This window comes from Lepidochelys olivacea (genome assembly GCF_965140295.1).
Source record: "Lepidochelys olivacea isolate rLepOli2 genome assembly, chromosome: 16".
In the NCBI taxonomy this organism is placed as follows: Eukaryota; Metazoa; Chordata; order Testudines; family Cheloniidae; genus Lepidochelys; species Lepidochelys olivacea.
Window position 1 is genome coordinate 16,162,884 of NC_140426.1, and position 15,430 is coordinate 16,178,313.

Consider the following 15,430-nt stretch of genomic DNA (forward strand, 5'->3'; position numbering starts at 1 on the left):
GTAACGTTGCTACAGTAGCGGAGACCTGCTTCCCCCCGCGGGGCCCCCCCCCAATTTTTTTTTCCATGTACTCTACTTGCGCTGGAGAAGTTTCCGTAGGATTCAGCAATTCTTCAGCCTCTCCCCCTTCCACACGCACTTCGCTTGGCTCCATTCTGAGCCTGGGCCCTTCCACAATGAGCTCGTGCGTTGCTCTTTGTTCGAAATCTCACCACAGAGTGGAAAAAGCCAGAGCGGCAAGCGGGCTGGTTATTGATATGGGAGCCAAGTCTCGGGGCTTCTTGCATATTTCCTTCGGTCGGGTGGTTTTGCTTCATTTCTTAACAGTGCCACATGCCTTCAGCCCGACGCCACTGTTGATGGCCAAAGCTTCTCCCTAGTAGATGTTGACCGTCAGCGCCAACGGTACACCTATTGGGATGATTATTCCCCCACCCCCATCCCATGTGATGGCAAGGGGGAGTGACCCGTTGCATCCAGCCATGGAGCTCCAAGCCAGTGTTTGTGGCTTGGCAATGCCGCACAGAGCTGCGCACACTTGATCCTGGCAGGATGCAATCAGCCAGAATATTCCATGTATGATTTATGCAACCAGCACAGTGATCACTGCTATGAAAGCTCCCCCCTTAATCCACAAACGCATTTCTGGAGACGGAGTAGCCCATGAGGGACGGGGCTGATTGGGAGTTGGCTTTTGGCAGGTGGGGTGGAAAAGAGGCGAGGATAAGCATTCATTTGATAGCTAAACATTTTTTTCCTGCCCGGCCTCAGGAGAGGTCTAAAGCCAGATCTCTGCAGAAGGAAAGTGTGTGTGTGTGTGGGGGGGTGCAATTCCTGCGCTCGCATGACAACTCTATTGGCTGAGGGTTTAGCTTTCTCTCCACTTCTTACACATGCCCAGAAGTGAGCTTAATGTATGTCTACACTGGAGCTGGGGTAGACGTACCCATCCTAGCTGCAATCACTTAGTGTAGCCACGGCTGCATGGGCAGTGAGATGGGCTAGCTGCCCCGTCTGAAGCCCTTGGAACATACTTGGGGCAACCAGCCCACCCTGCCACCCACGCAGCTGTGGCTACATTCACTCGATCGGAGCAAGCAAGGGCACGTGTGCCCAAACTGCAGATTACATCTGCTTGCAGAGAACATCCCTTTCCATGGCAGATGGCTCCTGGGGAATGTGGGATGATTCATTAAAAGAGAGTTCATCTCAATAGGCCTGGGAGAGCCATGTCTTACTTTTGTGAATGTCCCCGGGGGCTTAACTGTGAGAGACAGGTTCAGTATAGAACTGCACATGCATCCCTGGCACATCCACAAAAACTAAGCTTGGCTCACGGATGCTGGCCAAATGGCACAGCTGGGGGTTGGCATCACCCTATATTGCACCTGGCTACATTAGAGGTGGTTCCCTTCTTTGCAACAGCTGAGTTGCTGGTATTCTTTAGTTCTGAGCCTTCATGAGGACTCAAGACAGTGTCAGTAGCAGGTTCTTGCTTTTGGGGATAGCCCACCGGAGCTTTTCTTTCTCAGCCATTAGAGCATTTAGCTCATTGCCCAATGGGTCCAGATTGAACCACTCCCTTCCTTTTCTGGGTGGGTAGACGAGGTTTCGTATTGCTGATGAAATGCCCTATAACTTATTAAATATGTGTCTAACCATATTTGGAGTTGCCAATTAGGGGCACAGTCCGGCACCACTGAAGTGAATAGGAACTTTGTGTTGGCATCAGTGGGCACAAAAATCAAGCCCTAATTGCCCAGGGCAGCTTGCTTGCGCAAAATGCAAACTCCGTGGTGCACCTGCTCTAGTCCTCACCCAAAGCCATGGAAGTCAGTGGAATGATTCCCATTGACTTGATTGGGCTTTGGGTCAAGCCCCATGGCCTTGTCTGAAAACCTGTTGCGTAACTTTGCAGCTGGAGAATACTCAGTGGACCTCAGGGAACACTGCTTGGGTCAGTTCATTTCACTCCAAGAAAGCTTCTTCAATTCCGGGATCAAGAAGTGACTTCAAACCCTGAGGCAAAACAAAAAGTGACAGCTGGGTTCCATAGAAAAGATCATTCTCTTCTTTCTCTTAGGGAAGGCAGCGTGACCTAGTGGATAAAGCACTGGACTGGGCCCCACGAGACGTGTGGTTCTAGTCCCAGCCCCGTCTCTGACCAGCTGTGTGATGCTGAGCACCTGCACCTGCCATGTCTATCTAGATTATAAGCTCTGTGGGCAAGGGCTGTCTCTCACTGTATGTACAGTCCCTGGCACAATGGGGCCCTGATCTCAGCTGGAGCCTCTAGGTGCTACAGCCGCACAAATAATTAAAAAATCTCGCTCCCTTGGCCTGCTCTTGCTCCCACTGAAGTTAACCAGAGTATTGCTTTGACCTGAATGGAGCAGGTTTGGACCTCATCCTGCAAAGTGCTGAGCAAAGTCAATGGGAGTGGAGGGTGCACAGAACCTTATGGGAAGCACTCAGTACCTTGCAGGATCCAGTCTAGTGTCAGCAAACTGATGCATCCTAATTGTTTCCCACCCCTCACCAAATCCTTCTGTGGCAGACAGTTTTGCATTCCCGGGCTGGGGGTGGCGGGGGCGCAGATATTTCCTCAGTTGAATTTTTCGGTCTAGAAGATGGAAAGCAGGTCCCAGCCCAGATAGCCAGTTTGGTTATACAAATGCAGTCAGCTTTCCAAACTAGCAGACAGCTCAAAGCACAGACACCAGCATAGTCCACAGACGCTGACCTTGGGTGTCAGCCTGCCTATACTTTTGCAATCTTGTATCTGTATTGTGTAACGCAGGCCAAATTCAATAAAAGGAATAATTGAAAACAACATCGCAGGGGCAAGCAAACACTTTCAAAAGTCAGGGCTTTCAATTACCTCTCAGGCATAATAGCTTTCATGACATAATTTTTAGAGATTAAATGTTTTTGTAGAGTATTTGGTTCCAACCATTTACATAACTGTCAAATGGGAAATTCAGTGCAGTCTAGTGGTTAGACCAGGGGACTAGGCATCTGGATGCCTGGGTCCTATTCCCAGACGACTCATGCTGTGACCTTCAGCAAGTTTCTCTCTGCCTCACTTTCCCCCCTTCTGTGGGACCCAATTCAAGAAAGCACATGAGTTAAGTCCGTTCCGATTCAAGAGAGCACCATAGCATGTGTTTGGTTTTAAACACAGCAGGTTTCAAGTTAAACAAGTGCTTCAACACTGTCCTGAACAGGAATACTTTCCTGAGCCATAATCTAAAATGGGGATGACACTGTTTAGGAAATTTGGAGTTAGAACTCCAAATCTAGTGGTTAGAGATGGTGACTTGGAGTCAGAACTCCAGATTCTGTTCCCAGCTGATTTGAAATGTGACTTGCAACAAATGACCTTACTTCCTTGTGCTCAGTTCCCCCCTTTACCTCCCTTCTGGGGAGGAATTATGATGAATTAACATCTGTAAAGGGCTTTGAGTTCCTCAGATGAAAAGTGCTGGCAAGAGAGACAATTATTATTGTTCAAGGGTTGGGGAAAAAGGACACAGAAAAACAACTCTGCAGCCCCTGGATCATTTACTCCACAGATTAATCCAAAGGGAAACATTTAAAATAGATTTCATGATTTAAGGAACAAGTTAAACAATTGCACATGAAATCTATGCGGACGTCATTGCTGTAGTTCTTTTGGTTTCCCTGAAGTATATAATGGCAGTCCACATGTGTACTGAGAAAGACCATGGGAGAAATGAAAGACATTGTTTTTCCAAAGGATTTCTTGGCTGTAAACGCCCCCCGCTGCCCTGCGGCTTTCCTGATTAAGGCCCAGTGTTAATTTGTTAAATCCACATCAAATGCCCGGAGAACCAGTTGTTTATTTTTGCTAATTCAGCCGTCTGAGATCAAATTGGGGTTTTATTTGTTAAGGATAAACGCTAATTAATAAAAGCTATTTATTTGGTTAGAGATGGCCGCAGCCTTGGGGTCATATACACCGTGATCATTATTTCAAACAAAACAAACCCAAAACGTCTCTCAACAGTTTGAAAATGGCACAAACTTAGAGGGTTGAATTTATTTGTCTTAGGAAGAATTTACAGTTAATTCCCTCCAGGCTATTTAAAACCTTAAATTATACGGAATTGGGGGCGGGGGGGGAGGAGGGGGGAAGGCTGGGATGGGAGGGAGCGAAGTGGGAGGAAGAAAGGGAGGGGAAGTGACCGTAAAGGAGATTTGATCATTTGGTTGGGTGAAAAAAATAAAACTGAAAAAGGTCTTTGGCAAACTGTTCACAACTAAATGGAATGTGTGAAATAATTGAATGGAGAAACCTGTGCTCTGCTCGGGGTTCTACATTGCAACGCAACCGGGCGAGATGTAACTTTAGCTTTTAGAGATGTGGGTCTGACATCCCCCCTCCCTCCCAACCAGGCCAGAGATGCAGGAGGAGGAGTGTTGTGTGTTCACACCAAATCAGAATGGTGTCAGGGTGGAAGCTGCTGTACCGGGAATGGGCTGCACATAGCGAGGAAGGGGACGTGTGGTTAAAGCCGTCTGAGAGCATGTGGCCAGAAGGGACCACCCGACCATCTAAGTCTGACCTCCTGCGTGTCACAGACCACCAGCACCCCCCCAGCGCCCGCACACCAAGCGGAACTGAGATTGAAATAGGAACAGAGGGAGCTCTTCCGGCACCAGCCAGTGTCTCTCGCACCGGTCCCCAAAGCCAGGGGACGAGGGGCGCCCTCCTGCTCCCCCCACTCTGCCTTATTTTAACCCCCAGGCTCATTTCTACCCCCTAGCCCACAGCGGTAGAACCATTCGACAGGCGCTACACTAGCACTGGGGCTGACAATTTTGGCCCCCGCCCCCTCCACCCCTGCTAGGGGTTCCCAAAACCTTCCCAAAGCTGTCGGGCACCAGGAGCTGAGCTTAGCAGCCTACAGGGATCAGAACCCCTGCATTCAGGGCCTTGCCTGAGTGGCAAGATTAGGCCTTAAATAAACACAGATGGCCTAGTTTTCAGATATCCATCCCCTGTTGACTTAAGGTAGCTCAGCCCCTGAGAAATCAGGCCATTCCCCCTTAGATTCATCTCAAAGCAAGAACTAGGGGAGGCAGTTTCCACTTGGAAGGTGCAGAAAAGCACTGAGGGCCGTAAATTCCATTATAAAAATCTCCCCTTTCCACACAAGGTGACGATGGCCGGGTGCCCGGTTTTCAACTGAAAAGTCCAGTCAAAAAGGGGACCTGACAATGTCCGGTCAGCTCTTCTGACCGGACACCTAAAGTCTGGTTACTGTGGGTGGGGGAGGCACTGGGTCATTACCCGTGCCAGTCCCTACTCAGCCAGGGCCACCTCCTACCTGCGTTGGCGGCTGCAGTTCCCAGCCCCAGCAAAGCAGGTGAGTACTTTCTGCCTTGGGCAGGGGAGTTGGAAGGGAAAAGCAGGGAGCTAAGAGGTGTGAATGGGGACAGGACCTCGGGGGTGAAGAGGCAGGACAGGGGAGGTTCCGACACTCCTGCTGCAGTGTCCGGTTTTTAAATATTATCAAGTTGGCAACCCTAGTGAGGCCTACAGGAATAGTACACTTGCCTGAATGAAAGGGAATTGCCACCTCTCCCCAAATACGGGCACAACTCTCCCATGGAGCAGGGAAAGTCCATGTAGATAAGGCACATTTAGAAATTGAGACATTCCACTCATTGAGTTCCAACATGTAAACGGATGTAATTTTAATGCAAATCTAAATAAATAATAATAATAGATTCAGATTGCCTCTATCATGGCTGCATTGAGTTCATTAATCCCTTGTGAACAGCGGTCATAAATCAAATCTGAAACCGTGGTGGAAATGTAGGGAAAATTCCCTTTCTGATGGCACATAGTGCAACTTTCTACTACTAATAGCCTAGGAGGAGTTCCAGGGTTAAAATCCCTCACTACATATATATTTAACCATGACCCAGATTTGCTATAATACCTGGTTTTCTAGTCTCAACTCAGCAAATAATTGTTAAAGAAAACTGCGAGGAGCACAGAGGAGAGGTGCAAACTCAGCAGAGCAGCCTTGAGCTGCTTAGAAAATGAACATCACAATACCACCTTAGGGCCTGATCCTGCAGTCTCAGTGACTCCAAACTGGCATGTTACCCGGGTAAGGAACACAGGATCAGGCCTGTATCTTGACAGAGCAGTTTTCCTACAAGCCACAGGTCCGAACCTGCTCTCACTGAAGCTAAACAATAAAACTTGCATAGATGCGGCGGGACAAGGATCGGACTGTCTGACATGCTTTATGGGGTTGCCTGATAGCATAGCAGTGTTAAGTAAAGAACGGCCAGGACGAGGACAAAGGGAGAAGAGGCAAAGGAGAAAAGTGAGGCTATCCAATGGGATGATCAAGATTAATTTAAGAAGAGGGCCATAAGGGCTGTGATTTGCAAAGGAGCCTTAGAGGGTTAAGCCCCAAAGTAAAATGTTCAGAAGCACCTGATGTCTACACAGCATATCGTAGCGTGGGTAGGGCGCAGCCGTTCTATCTTTAATCTAGCTAGTGTGGGTAACGAGCCAGGCAGACGTGGTGGCACGGGCTTCAGCACAATCTCGCACCCAGACCACAAACCTGTCAGGGAGCATGGGGACACACATTGGTTGCTAACCATACTGAAGCCTGTTTCACCATGTCTACGCTGCTATTGTTACCAGTGCAGTGGTACGTCTCCCATGCTACAGTCATATGTTCCCTTGAAGCATAGCTGTACCCTAAGAGACTTAGGAGCCTGACTGAGGCACTTGGGAAGCTAAGTCCCATTGACTTTCCAATGAAACTTCGGCTCCTAAGTGTCTAAGTCCCTTTTTGAAAAATGGGACAGGCTCCTAAATCATTTAGGTGACTTTGAACTTTTTATCCCATTTATCCCACAAGCTTGAAAATCCCTCAAGCTCAAGTCTTTTGGAATGATTTACTATTTGGATGAGATTTTCAAAACCCTCTAAGTGACTCAGGAATACAAGTTCTACTGAAAGCCAATGTCCACTGGGCACTTTTGGAAATTCCAGCCTTTGTTGTTAACACTCCCCCGCAATGAGTGGGCTAGATTTAGTGTTAAACAGAAACAAGGTTCTAGTTTGTGCAATGTCTGAGACAAACACACAAACTTGTTACAAAACGACAGCTTAATTCCATGTCTCGTATATTCCATTTAACGTGATTTCCCCTGGGGAATATAGTTTTCATCTCAGCGTTACTGAGCAGTCTCGCTTTCCCTTTTTATCCTTGCAATGTCATCTTTCATTATTCGGTAATATTATCCCTCCTTCCCCTCTTTATTTTTTCCCCTCAGAGGAAATTGTAATCAGCAGAAAATAAATACACCATACAAAAAGTGGCCACAGGAAGGGGGAATGTTCACATGTCCCCTCTGACCTCTAGGTTGGACAATCAACCCAGTCAGTATCTCCAAGTGAGCCAGACAGTAACCAAAAAAAGACAAATGCAAACTTGCAAATTCTGTCCATCATTTCAACCCCCCTTTACCCCCTAATACGAGGCCTACGAAGTCCTTCAGGAGGAAAAGAAATCCAGTGCCGAGCTATTTCTGCCATTCCAAAATTAACAAGTCTTATTCTTGGAAGAGCGTCAGGATGGGAACACACGTTCTAATTCCTTGGTGAAAATCACAGAGAAGCCAGTTAAATCACTTTTCCTCCTGTGCGTCTAAAGCTCAGAAGCGAATAGGGTTATCTTATGGCACAGCGGCCTTTGGCATGAGAAAGTAATGGCTGGATGGTCAGAGTTAGCTGTGGATTTCATGTAGGATTTGTGACTGCAGATGGAAATAGGATCTAGTAGGTTTATCCCCCTACCCCACCCCGCGAAAGGCACAAAAATGGAACGTTTAATGACATTCATTTTTTAATGTTGATTTCAGCTCTATATTTTTATAGAACGGGTGATCGCTCCCAACCTTGCACACCATAAACCTGTCAGACACATGCCATCAGCAATTAGAGTGGCATTTATCTGGTCCTACAGATCTGGAGTAGGGGCAAGGCTCCAAAGCATGAGCTAATTGAGAAAAGATGCTGATTCATTATGGAGCAGGAGAACCCTGTCTCTGGGCTAATTAGAGGAATCAGACAGGTACATTTGGACCATGAGCGGCCTCGTGTGCAATCAACAGATGGGATTTTCTTTTTTTAAAGAGGGAAAAACCATCACTTAATGGAGAATTGATCTGGAAGCAGAAGGACCTATGTAGCATTCAGGAACAATCTTTCAAGGGAAGGTTTGATTAGGTGAGGAAAGGCTTTCACCAGCTAACAATAGCTTTTAAGAATTTGCCTGAAATGTGCTGCATGGTTTTGCGGCTCAGGAGAAGATCTCACTTGCACATGGTTTAGGGACACATTTAAACTAGCAGAGGGGCCTGAACATAAAAACTGGACCCGTGCGCCCCCAGACTTTACAGCTCTTTAAAAGCCCCGACACAAAACGGTCCACCCCATTCCAAAACACGGAAGGGGGGCAGGGTGTAATCCATATCGGAATCTTGCAGCTTGGGCCCATCTCCCATGCAAATCCCGCAGGGAAATCGTTTTACACAGCGGGTCTGTGGTAGCGGCTGACCCCATTTCCATTGAATTCCATGTGAGGCTTTGTGTTGATTTCAATGGGAGACAGATCAGGAGTCCTGCTTTGCTAGGAGGGAAAGAGGGCAGACAGGCTGGGTGCTGCTGAGAGCACATTCTCCGCATGCCATTCGAAGAGTTAAATCTATAGGTACTGCTCCCTCAGTCTTTCAGCAGAGCACCCGGGAAGCTATCGCTCATGGGAAAGCCCTACAGGCAGATTTGAATAAGGATCAACCCAGCTGGGTTCTATAGAAATCACCATAAAACCCTATACCATTTAATAGAGAATGAGATCCTCTTTCTATAATTTGTCCATTAAACCCTATCGGGTGGTTGATAAATCCCATAGGGAGCTTATTGCTCTCTATTAAATTCTGTAGGGCTTTTCCATCAGGGATGGTTCCTGCATGCTCGCCCAAGTCAATCCCAGGTTCTGGGAGGAAGCTGGGATGGCAGTAATCGGCCATATTTTTTTTAATCCTGAGGCTCATTAGCTTGCTGTATGAAAACAAAACCAAAAAAGGAGTGAAACTAAAAGGGGCAACTGTAAAATAGAGATTGGCAGTGAATTTGAGGCTCTCGACAGAACCAAGGGCTGGAGGGAATTCTTGGAATTTTATTTGGGATGCAAAGCTCAGTGGAGCCTAGACTGTGGTCTCCTGGGCGGGGCGAAGAGTGTCTTTCTCTCTCGGCTTTTGGACTCAACTTGTGTTTATTTCAGATTGAACCAAACACGTGTCACCTTTCATAACATTCTCCCCCACCCCCATCCTGGAGCGTCCCAAACACAGCCGTGCTCAGCTTCTACCAGCCCCAGGGTCCCTCTGTCCTCAGAGGGGTTTACAGGGGCAAACAAAGGATGAAACTTACCTGGAATGCAAAGATGTGTGACTTAAATGATCAGAAAGTGGCAGTGGATAAGGAACTCCCCCCCTCTATTCGGACAACTACACTTCGGGCCCATGGTAGCTGAGGTCACCTTTCTTTCTACAGCCCATCAAGGGAGTTCCCATCTCACCATCCAGTCATGGGGAGGGTGGTCTCAATGGACAGCTCCCTTCCACTATCCCCTGGACACCTACTTGTTTTGGCTGAGGCAGAGGGATGAGTCTACCCTGACACAACACAAGACCTATTTAGTCACGTGTGTGGTGGAGCTGCACCAATAATAGGCCGGGGAGTACGGTGCGTGCTGGGTTTTGAGCCTGGGCTGTGGATTGTGAGAGGCCATTCCTACAAGGTGCAGAGCGTTCTCACTGCCTGTAATGTGTAGTGGTTCCTAATGATGGACAGTGTCCAGGGGTCTCAAGCCTCAATGTGCATTGGAAAGAAAGCACCAAAGCCTCATCTTACACCAGGCCATTGTCAGCACCAGCCACAAACCTAACCCCTCATTCTTGGCGATTTCAATTGCCACTTAGAATCATAGAATATCAGGGTTGGAAGGGACCTCAGGAGGTCATCTAGTCCAACCCCCTGCTCAAAGCAGGATCAATCCCCAATTATTTTTGCCCCAGATCCCTAAATGGCCCCCCTCAAGGATTGAGCTCACAACCCTGGGGTTAGTAGGCCAATGCTCAAACCACTGAGCTATCCCTCCCCACTTCCCCAGGGTAACCACCGCATGGTTGTCAGGATTCCTGACTTGAGCCAGGGAGAGCTGCCTCTGGAATTATGACCTAAATTAGGATTGCCAACCCTCCAGGATAGTCCTGGAGTCCCCAGGGATTAAAAGATTAATCTTTAATTAAAGATTAGGTCATGCAATGAAACCTCCAGGAATACGGCCAACCAGAACTGGGAACCCTGGACCTGATAGCAGTGGCGGCTTCAGTGGAGGTCCATGGCTGCAACTGCACCCATAGAAATCGGGCCCAGATTAACCCGCGTGCAATGGGTGCACTTGCACAGGGGCCCCTGTCTCAGGTTTGGGCCTGGCCACCCCTCCAGAGGCAGCCGGGCCAAACCTGAGTGACAGCGCTGTGGCCCTGTGCACCAAGTCACAATGCCTGGAGAGGGGCAGCTGAGCCCGGCCCCGTGTGAAAGGAGTCACAACCGCTGAGTGAGTCACTCTCCATGCCCCTGGGGCCTCCCCTCCGTGCTCAGCCAGGATTAGGGTTGCGATGCTGGGACGGAGGTGCTGCTGCGGGTGGTCGGTGCCCCCTGGGAGCAGGTGCTCATTGAATGGGGAGGCTACATCCACCCCGGCTTGATAGCCACAGGCAGAGCAGGGCTGAAGTAGGCTAGGCTTGGTCTAGTCATTATTAAAATGGGAATGTCCCCAAAGTCTCTATCCGACCATATCAGTGATCCTCAGTGCTCCAGGCTACGGAGAGAGACTCTCAAATACAAAGGACAGCAAAGAAAGGGTCCACCCAGAAATTAGCAGCACAGATGCCTACTCTCAGTTTCCTTAACTGATAAAGCAGACAGCACAGACCAGTAATTAGGACAAGGGCTCAGGAGTCTTAGGACACGTCTACACAGCAGAAGAAACCCCCCAAACCAACCAACCCACAGCAGCGAGTCTCAGAGCCCGGGTCAACTGGCTTGGGCTTGTGGGGCTAAAAATAGCAGTGTAGATGTTTGGGCTTGGATTGGAGACTGGACTCTGAAACCTGGCAAGGCAGGGAGGGTCTCAGAGTCCCACACATTGAGCCAGTTGACCCAGGTTCAGATTCACTGCCACATGTCTTTTTCTGCAGTGTAGGCAGACCCTCAGGTTCTAGTCCCAACTTTGTTAAGGACTCACCGTGTGACCTTGGTCAACTCACTTCACCTTTGTGTGCTTCACTTGGCCCCTTTGTAACACAGGGGTAATGCCTACCTTTGTAATGTGCTTTGAGATGCTGGAGCACCACAAAGGGTTATAACAACAGCCATGCACATTTCTACCACCTCACTCACCTGAGATTAGGTGTTTTTTGAGGGGGGGGGTTGATGGTCATCCAAATTATCTTTAGTTTGTCATCAGCATGGTAAAAGTAGGAATCAAATCAAATTGGATTACGTTGCCACATTGTATCAGATTCATGGTGCATATACTCCAGTATCCTGTTACTGACAATGGCCAGCACCCAACGTCTCAGAGAAAGGTGCAAGAAACCTTGCAGTAGCAATGGAGTAAGGCACACAAGTTTCCATCTAGCCCTCAGTAGTTAGAGGGTGGCATGAGGGTTTATATTCCTTCCAGGAGATTTGGTGACCGGGCTGGTACCATCTCATGACAATTTTGCAAAGCTGCATTAGAAGCCTTTTAGCGAGAGGCAACGATTTCTCACATCATAGGCTCTAACTTTGACATAAAGCAGAGAAATCCAATGCAACTCTGCTGTAAATCCATGGGATGTCATAAAACTATTAACATTTCAAACCTTTCAAAAATACTTTCCCGCCATTGGCACAAATTGAACCCAGATGCTCTGCTAATGGAAAGAATAACGGAACAATACTCTGTTAAAGAATTAAAAACAACAACATACTTTCCCCACTGGGCCTCTGCAGGCAACTGACCGTGTCCTCCAGAACCAGTCTCCATCAGCCTGCCCCATCTCATGTGATGCTGGCGACAAAGAATGAAAGAACGTTACATGGATGAAGGCCCAAGATGCGCCATACTCAGGTCTGGATCTGGGCCAAAAAAGGCAAACGGACCAGTGGCAGGCTTAAGGTTCAAAATTTCATGAGCCACAAAGATGGAAACAAATGCTGGGTGTGAGTAGAAATCTCAGAGGCTTGGTAACATTTGTTTCTAGCACTGGCTGGCCATGAGATCTTTCACCTTAAAAATCATGTCCTTCTAATTACCCTCCTGTTCCTTCCCACGTCGCAGACAGATGTAGCTGCTGCTATTTGAGGAACTGCTGGCAGGGGAGCTGGAACCATTTTTATAGGGAGAGTGCTGAAAGCCATTGGACAAAACGGTCTAATATATCATTGCTATTATTACTTCAAGCCAGGGAGTGTGGCTGCATCCCCAGTACGACTAGCTCCTGCACCCCTGATGGCTGGTGTTAAGAGACTAAGACCCACATTTGCAGACGTGGCCACGGATTTTGGGTGCTTCCATTTTTGGGTGCCCAACTTGAGACATACTGGGGCCTGATTTGCTACTGTGCCGAGCTCCCACAGCTCGCATTGACTTCAGCAGGACTTGTTGGCACTTGTCACCTCTGAAAATCAGGCCCCAAGCATCTGATGTGGGGCTTCCAAAACTTTAAGCATCTGAAATTGGTGGCCACTTTTGGGAATGTTAAGCTTCATACTTACATAGCACTTGGCATTTGTTAACTAGTTAAACCCTTTCCCTATTCATCCCCCACGAGGTAAGTACTACCCCTGTTTCACCCCTGAGAGAAACTGAGGCACAGAGAGGGGATGAGACATGTCCAGTGTGCCATGAGACACAGCCAGTGGCAGAGCTCGGACTGGAACCGAAGAACTGCTTCTCCTTCCCATGAACAGTCCAGTGGCCCATGCTACTTCACCTCGAGGTAGGCTTAGCAGGTTAGATTCTTATCGGTAAATGTCGGCAAACATTGATTTCACCACACACTCACAGACTGAAGAAAAAATATTTCCATCAATGATCATCAAAATTTGCAGACAAAGTAAGAAAAATACTGCTTGAGAACTGATTCCAGTTTGATTTCAGGGTATTTACTTTGTATATTTTGACAGGGGATGTTGACAATTTGAATTTTAATAGTTATAAAGCTTTAGTTTTTTGACTCGCAACGTCTGTTGTCAAACAATTACTCTCCCCGTCATCTGACCTCTCCCCCATAATTTCGTATCACTGTGAACATTTAAACTGGCAACATCAGGAGAAAATGCTTTCAAATAAACACTGATGTTATCCATCAAAATTATAAATGAGTTAAATTCTGCCATGCTTGGCTCTAGGGCTTGCAATGAAGGACAGGTTATGTTCCTCTGCTGAATTACAGACATCTGCACTTAGCAATGTCATCCCCCAGGCCCAGCAATGAAATCCTCTCTAAGAAGGTCAGTCACAGGCTTTGTTCACCCCTTGAAAAGAGACATAGGGCACTGCCCCTGCTGCACCCTGTCTACCTCACCCCCCTCACCAGTGTGTGTGTCTGTCTGTCTGTCTAACTGGCCAGGGAGAGGTGGGCTGGTTCCATGGACCTGTCACTTGTACCCAGCCCTCCTGGGATTGTCTCCTTTGTGCTCCCCCTAGGTGAGAGTCTGAGTCCGAGCCGTGGGGCTGCCAAGCGGAAGAAGAAGCAGAGGAGGAACCGCACCACATTCAACAGCAGCCAGCTCCAGGCTCTGGAGAGAGTCTTCGAGAGGACGCATTACCCCGATGCTTTTGTGCGAGAGGAGCTAGCGCGGAGGGTGAACCTCAGTGAGGCCAGAGTCCAGGTGAGCAAAGGGGTGGGGAGAAACTAGCTCTCTGCCTCCTGGCTCTAGGCAAGGATGCTGGCTTCCCTGCTCCCGTGGCCAGCTAGAACTCATGCCTCCCTAGAGTTCAGAATGACCAGGGCAGTGCACCCTCCAGACCATCACAGCTCATCCTTGCCCACTGTGCCATGGCAGGCAGAGCAGAGGGGTCAGCGCCAGACTGCCAGCCTGAGATCTGCCAGAAATAAGTAGGCCCCCTGCTCAGTGCAATCAGCCCGCTGCACTCTGCGTTGGGGGAGAGTGGGGCAGCTCCCCCGCTCCCTCCCACCTGCCTTGCCTGTGCCCTGGGTTAAGTGCAGCTCAAGTGACCAGTGCTGCCTCTCCTCCCGCTAGGTGTGGTTCCAGAACCGAAGGGCCAAGTTCCGCCGCAACGAGCGGGCGATGCTAGCCAACAGGTCCGCATCACTCCTCAAATCCTATAGCCAAGATGCTGCCATTGAACAGCCCATGGCCCCCAGGCCGACTGCCTTGAGCCCAGAGTATCTCTCCTGGACCACCACATCCCCATACAGGTAAGTCCAGGCAGCCTCACTATTATCTTTCCCATCAATTCCCAAACTGAGTGATCACTGCTGCCTTTCGGGAGGTGCTGGAGAGCCAGCCAAGGTCACCCTACCAGGCCTGCCCCTAGTGGGCCGAAAAGACTGTGAAGGGCGGGTGGCTGAGAGGCTGATTAGAAAACTGCTCCCCTGTCAAGGGAGAGAATTAAAACAAACAGGAAATGGAGAAGGCACAAAGGCCACAGTGAAGTCACAGGGAGTCTTTCCATTGGCTTAAACAGGAGTTGGGATGGGCCCTAAGGCCCCAAGTAGGAAGGAGAAGTTAGAATTGAACAAACTGCAGGCCCATTGGGCAAGATGTTGGCCTGCCCTAGGACAAACACAGCCAGCATATGGGATGGAGGCAATGATGTGTTGAGTTGAATGCAATGTTGTGGGAGCTGTGTCTGTCTCAGGTTATTAGGAGCCAAGGTGGGTGAGGGAATATCTGTTACCGGACCAACTTCTGTTGGTGAGAGAGACAAGCTTTCAAGCTTACACAGAGCTCTTCCTGAGGTCTGGGAAAGGTACTCCCAGTGCCACAGCTAAATACAAGGTTGAACAGATAGACTATGTGCTAACTCCTTATGCTAGACTAAGGGACCATTCAAGGTGAAGTGGCCCATTAACATCACTGTAGTCATAGGACAAAAAAGGGGGGGTTAGCGGTTGTCTAGTTTCACCACAGGTGCCAACTTTCCAATGTGCCAGAAGGTGCTCGACCCCCAGCTCTATCCCAGGCCCCACCCCCACTCCCCTTTCCCCCAAGTCCCCAACCCCACCCCGCCTCTTCCCACCCCCGCCCCATTCCACCCCTCTCCCAAGCACGCCACATCCA

General features: G+C 48.8%; 1 protein-coding gene across 1 annotated transcript in view; it reads left to right on the top strand.

The window, feature by feature from the left end:
* Window positions 1-15,430, top strand: part of PRRX2 (paired related homeobox 2) — a 69,257-nt gene that overhangs the window by 47,620 nt on the left and 6,207 nt on the right. Inside the window, exons 2-3 of the mRNA XM_084649692.1 lie at window positions 13,830-14,014; window positions 14,387-14,565. Coding sequence (XP_084505818.1) covers window positions 13,830-14,014; window positions 14,387-14,565 — 364 coding nt within the window. The remainder of the gene's footprint in view (window positions 1-13,829; window positions 14,015-14,386; window positions 14,566-15,430) is intronic.